The sequence below is a fragment of the Urtica dioica genome, chromosome 4, assembly GCF_054948205.1.
Source record: "Urtica dioica subsp. dioica isolate 48M chromosome 4, U.dioica_male_clone48M_v1_H2, whole genome shotgun sequence".
NCBI classification, from domain to species: Eukaryota; Viridiplantae; Streptophyta; class Magnoliopsida; order Rosales; family Urticaceae; genus Urtica; species Urtica dioica.
This window is the reverse complement of record NC_142759.1, coordinates 13602355-13608681: the sequence shown is the minus strand read 5'-3', so window position 1 is coordinate 13608681 and position 6327 is coordinate 13602355. Positions and strand designations below refer to the sequence as shown.

Below are 6327 nucleotides of genomic sequence, written 5' to 3'. Positions count from 1 at the left end.
ATATATATATATATATATATATATATCGTTTTGGTTCTCGTCCGTGTAGAAAGTTTTCCAGCCTAATTCTTCCAATGATTTGTCTTTCAAAAAAGTAAAATCCAAAAAACTAACACACACTGTGAGACGAGACGCAGCACTAATCAAATCTCTATACAGTTTCAATCCATCCTAGTATATGTGGCAGATTTTAAGCCACATTTCCTTTGTAAGCAAATTTGGTAGGAAATAAATTAATTAACTTGTTTTGTTTGTATTCTCGGAAACTGAGATTCCTATTGATATTTTGACAGATAATGCATGTCGATGGAGTACATTGTCCATGATTGGATTTGTAAACTATAAAGTTATCTAATTGTTCTATTCATATAATTTTCTTTTTTTCATGGCGAATTATGGAAAGCAAAAAAGTTAATCAATATACAAGTAGCTATTGTCTGCGTTTTTATTTTTGTTTCAGATTCGTTAATTATTGTTAATTAACATTAATTAATGTTGTTTTCTATGATTTCTCAGATTTTACTTCTGAATATTGTTTAGTTAATTACTGTAAATTTAGGTTAATTTTTCTTGATAATAGTTAATTATAATTTATTTGCGGTCCTATTCATCTTCGTCTACTTTTTTCTTGGGTTTCTTTGTAGTTAATAATCATTAATTATTGTTAATGAATGCGAACTTCATCTTTTCCTCTAGAACTTTTTACCTGAATTGCGGAATTCTAATTATTATCTTTTTGTCCTGAATTTCTGAAAATAAATAAATTAACATTGGTGGTTTACTAGGAAATGACAAAATCGGTTTTTTAACATGTTTAAATTTTTGTCACTTAAGCAAATGGTTATTTGTCTAAAATTTACGGAACTCTGGTTAAATTGAAATTTTAACGTTTCAATTTTGCTACTTTTCTAGATCGCCCTTTTTTTTATGTTTTTAGTAAAGATTTATTAATGATGAGTATACTTGTTTTTAGTTTTTTATTACTATTTTACAATATAAATCAAACGATGGTCGCTTATTTTGTAGACTTTATATTTTGATTTGGCTAATTAACTATATTTCCCGTAGCTTTAATGCTCAAATTCAATCTTAATTGTTAGTATATGTGTAATGTTAAGTCACAAGCTCACCTGTACGTTTAATCTTATTTTGTTTGAACTTTTAATTAGTTATATTACTACGTATTTTGATATAATTGAAAATTTTAATTTTATGTTTCTTAAAATTAAATTAAATAAAAAAAAACAACATTTTTAGAAGCGACACTATGCTTCAAAAGTCGCTTCTAAATATTACCCGCGAAACGGCGGAAAAGATTTAGAAGCGACAATCCGCTTCAAATGTCGCTTCTAAATCCTTCTCGCCATTTCGCGGGAGCCATTTCCGTTGCCAATTTTTTTTGGAAGCGACTCTAGAAACGATATATTGCTTTTAAAAGTGTTGCTTCTAATTTTTAAAAGCGACTGACTTTTAGAAGCGACTTTTTTGTCGCTTCTAAATACCTTTTTTGTAATAGTGACACATTCTCTCTTCTAACTAGCTCTCTCTATCATTACCTTCTACATAGTATCAGAGTACATTAAGTCTAAATAAGTATCCGGTCCAATCGTTGAGATTCTACAACAATTATACAGGATATTTTTTTTATGTTTTCTTTCATGTGTTGTTTTATTAATATTCACAAAAGTTTTAATTATTTTAATTTCAGTCCTATAAGTACTTCTATTAGCTATTTAGCTATAGAACCCCAAATTTCAATACATTAAAAGCTACTTGAGTGTATATCAATTACTGATACAGCCTTATGATATATATCGTTTGATTTCCATAAAAAATAAAGATGGTAAGTTGCTACAGTTGTGTACGGTAGCCTTAATTTGGGACACATACATAGTGTTGTAATTTCCTTGGCAAAGACAAAAAAAACATGTAGCCAACCAACGAAATCGAAAAGAGTGTAGGTGCATAAATATTAACAAGGTCGTAATTAAAAACATAATATATAGTACTAATTTAATTTCCAATTATGTGGAATGAAGGTTATCTTAAGCATATCACATAGACATTAATCTCAAATAGGTATAGGTTTAAAAATAGTGAGACCCGATTTAATTAAAATTTTAAGGTAATACTTAATTAGAAAAGTTTAAGGTAATAAATTTAATCATCTCATTAACAAATTGCCTGAAATGATTTAACACCAATAAACCATAATTGGTAAGAATAGACTGTTCTTTAATTCTTTGCATTGTGAGTGTGTTAACAGATATGCGAGGTGGGGCAAGCGGCTCAAAATCTCAAATCGAAAGTAAGAAACGGAAAGAAATTAAAATAAATAAATACACGAATGTGATGAACATGTAATTAATACGTGCAAAATATTTATGCAAAGTTTATCTAATTACCCCTTATCTCATATTAATGTTGAAGGTTAAAGGAAGTGTACGTAGTCATAGATAAATATAAACACGTAAATGTTTATCCTTTTGGCCTCCAATAGTGAGTAACATCTAGAAGGAATTTCCTCAGTATATATTAAAGTGTAAACAACACCGAGTGACAACAACAACAAAAAAACACAAAACATTTGAACTTATAATAACGTAAACGGTTGGAGAAAATGGGCGTTGAGTTCGAGGTGATCGTGGTGGGAGGCGGGCCCGCGGGGCTGGCGACGTCGGCGTGCCTGAACCGAGAGAAGGTGTCGAACCTGGTTCTGGAGAGAGACCAGAGCTGTGCTCCTCTGTGGAAGAAGCGGGCGTACGATAGGCTTAAGCTACACCTGGCCAAGCAATACTGCGAGCTCCCACACATGGCCTTCCCCGACTCAGCCCCGGAGTTCGTCCCGAGGCTCGAATTCGTTCGCTACTTGGACGACTACGCTCGCCGTTTCGGAGTCAACCCGAAGTTCAACACTCAGGTCCAAGGATGATACTCATTCTAAAAATTTATAAATTAGCCCTCTCTGAACTTTTTTTTGCCATATTAGCCTCCCTGAATCTAAATTTCTGGCTTCGCCCTTGCTTAGGTCGACTCGGCCTACTTCAACGCCTCGCTCTCTCTCTGGACCGTCGTGGCCAAGGACGTCCTCTCCGGGGCCTACCAAGTCTTGTTCTCGAGGTTTCTTGTGGTCGCCACCGGAGAGAACGACCGCGGCTTTGTCCCCCGGCTCCCCGGCCTCGACACATTCCCCGGCACCACAATGCACTCAAGCCGTTACCACAACGGAGGAGATTTCGTCGGAAAAGATGTCTTGGTCATCGGTTCTGGAAACTCCGGGATGGAAATCGCTTTTGACTTGTCCAACTATAATGTCCGCACCGCCATTGTCGCTCGTAGCCCCGTGAGTAGATTTTAATAATTTATATGTGTGGGCGTAATCAGGGACGGAGCTAGGAATGTAATTTATGGGGCAAATATGCAAAAATAAGTTCAGGGAGGAGTAATTTGTAAATTTAAAACTTGCAAAAAAGTGAATTTTTTTTTAGGGGGGCTATACCTCCCTTTCGTTCGTGAAATTAATTAACTAATGAAGGTGTAGGTACGTGTGTAAGTAGGTTCATATTTTGTCGGAGGATATAGTGAAGACGGGAATGTTTCTCTTGAAATTCCTTCCAATGAGACTCGTGGACGCTATTGTTGTCTTAATGGCCAAATGGAAGTTTGGAAACGTGTCCCGCTATGGTTTTCAAACGCCCAAGCTTGGTCCCTTTACGATTAAACAAACCACTGGACAAACTCCGACCGTTGATGTTGGAACTATCAACAAGATCAAATCTGGACATATCAAGGTATGATATACCCGCTAGGAAACAAACGACTTAATATCTATACACACACATATATATTTATGTGAGTGTGTTTTAATTCTGCATGTACATATATTACATAATAGGTGTTTCCGTCTATATCAAGCATCGAAGGAAACAACGTAAGCTTCAACAATGGCGAGACTCGTAGCTTTGACGCTATAGTCTTCGCCACCGGCTACCAAAACACCATTAGGGACTGGCTTAAGGTATATCTTCGATCACTCTTACCATATTACTTATATGTATGTATTAATTGTGTGTTCATGTATGTGATTGCAGGGTGGGGATGACTTGTTTAACGAGAAAGGAATGTTGAGACGACGGTTTCCGAACGAGTATTGGAAAGGGCAAAATGGTCTTTATTGCGCCGGGTTTTCTGCTAGAGGATTGTTTGGCATTTCTCAAGACGCACTCAACATTACACAAGACATCATTCTCCAACTCGACGCTTCACAAAACGTTAAGAAAAATATCTGATTATCTTAAAGTTGAAATCTGCATCATTTGTTGTAGCTATATATATAGCTATCTAGTCGATAGGCGTGAATTATGCATTCAATTAATGTATCTTTTTTTGTTTATCAATTTGATTTTTTAGAGATTGTGATTACGAAATAAAATTGCTCGCAAAAATAAAAATTAATGAATTTTCCAATTTTGTATGACGACGTTTCTTGAGAAATGCCAAACAATCGGCCCTTAAAGAAAACCCGATGAAGTAAAGATCTTTTTCCCCTTTCCAATACTCATTCCGAAACCGATGCCTCGACATTCCTTTCTCGTTGGACAAGTCGTCCACACCCTATATAAATGAACATATACGATTGATTAAATACTCAAATAAACACATATAATGAACTGAATAGCGATAGATGTTACGAAAAAAAAAAAAAAAAAAGTAATATGCTAGTAATTTTATGTTTCTCCCATGTGTGTGTGTGTGTGTGTTTGGTTTCAGATCAGTTCCATAGGATTACTATTTTTCATTCTACCTCCAAAAATCTATTGTAATTTTTTGCCCGGCGTCCTAATTTTTTTGAAATGCTTCATTCGTGGTGCGCTTATTACATGTTTAAATGGCATATTTGAGCTGATTATATATCATATGGGTATAGTGCATTGCATATAGAGATAAGTTTAGAATATAATTTAATTTAATTTATATAAATATTTTTTTTTCCTTTTGATTACTTTGATTTGTGTAGAAGAATTTGCTTACAAATTAATTTAATATTTTAAAAAAAAATTAGATATTTACTTAGAGATTCGCTTGGTATTTTTTTGTTATATGAAATCAAATCGTTTTATATCCTAATTTAAATGAAGGATGAAATTCTGATTAGTTGCAAAGGCAAGATGTCGCACACAATGTGTTGACAATGTGTCCGACAACTTGCTTGAACACAGATATGGATAAACAACAAAAGTGCAGAAATAAAGTACACAGGATATGGTTACCCAGTTCGGTGAAACACACCTACGTCTGGGGGCACGCTGCCAGTGGAAAGGATTTTCACTATCTTGTAGTCAATAGTACACACAAGGTTATATCTGATTACAATCAACAAATCAATAAAACCTAGAGACTATTACTACCAGTGATCACCTAGACAGGGACTCCCCCTGAATTTGAGCTCCGTCTCAATTCCACCCTTCGAGCAACCTCCTGGCTCGGTAGACCTTCAGTCTTCAGAAGCACGTGAACCTTCAATCACGAAAAGCACAAGAACCCAAATCTCACATACACTCAATCTGTAGAATAGTGTTTGAGAGAGTACACCACTTAAAACCAAAACACACAGCCTCCCAGTCCGCCGATCTTGCACGTCTAAGAGCTCTGAGTGTTTGATCAAAAGTGTCAAGGCTGCTAAGGGAGAGCACACGGCTTTTATAGCAGCTGGACAATCCTGGAAGATATCTCGGGTTTCCTTATCCGGCCTCATGCGAATATCTCAACGTAAAGACTCCATCAAAGAGAATATTCGTGCAAAGAAGATAGCAGCGGATGATATCTTGCAATGAAGGCTCCAGCGAGGCAGATATCTTGAAATGAAGACAGCAGCAAGACAATAACTCAGCAATAAATCACCAGCGAAGCAATCTGTCGAAACTGGAAACTTGCCTGAAATACTGTCTGCACATACGAGGAAAGATGTCAACCCAGAAGATGAAACATAACATCCGACATCTTTCCATACCACTTGCACTAAAAAATAAAGCCAACAAAACAACGTAACAACAATCTCCCCCTTTGGCTATTTTTTAGGCAAGCACTTCCAGGACCAGTTCTCATACAAGCGTCAAAACCAGAAAGAGAGTCAAAATAAATGACCTCATGACGCCTCTCCCCCTGATTGCCTCAAAAAGATACCAAAGGCAAGGATCGACCAACACAGAGGGAGGAACAAAAGCCTGAAAAGGGAATGAGAACTAGGAAAACAGCATATCATTCAGCAGAAAAAGTACGATAGAGCTGTCTTACAAAGATCCAAAACGAAACATATCAGTCTGAAGC

The 6327-nt window shown here is 35.9% G+C and overlaps 1 protein-coding gene across 1 annotated transcript; it reads left to right on the top strand.

Annotated features, from left to right (window-relative positions):
• The first annotated feature begins 2620 nt into the window (after positions 1-2620).
• LOC149400625 (putative indole-3-pyruvate monooxygenase YUCCA11) lies at positions 2621-4289 on the top strand. The gene is made up of 5 exons (XM_089610464.1): positions 2621-2920; positions 3029-3343; positions 3558-3791; positions 3896-4018; positions 4092-4289. The coding sequence occupies exons 1-5, from the start codon at positions 2621-2623 to the stop codon at positions 4287-4289; spliced, it is 1170 nt and encodes a 389-aa protein (XP_089466590.1).
• The last annotated feature ends 2038 nt before the right edge of the window (positions 4290-6327 follow it).

Excerpts from the sequence above, each read along its gene's own strand:
- LOC149400625 (XM_089610464.1), top strand. The coding sequence starts at position 2,621 with ATGGGCGTTGAGTTCGAGGTGATCGTGGTGGGAGGCGGGCCCGCGGGG. Across the intron at positions 3,344-3,557 it reads CCATTGTCGCTCGTAGCCCC|GTTCATATTTTGTCGGAGGA; the intron begins GTGAGTAGATTT and ends GTGTGTAAGTAG. Across the intron at positions 3,792-3,895 it reads TCAAATCTGGACATATCAAG|GTGTTTCCGTCTATATCAAG; the intron begins GTATGATATACC and ends ATTACATAATAG.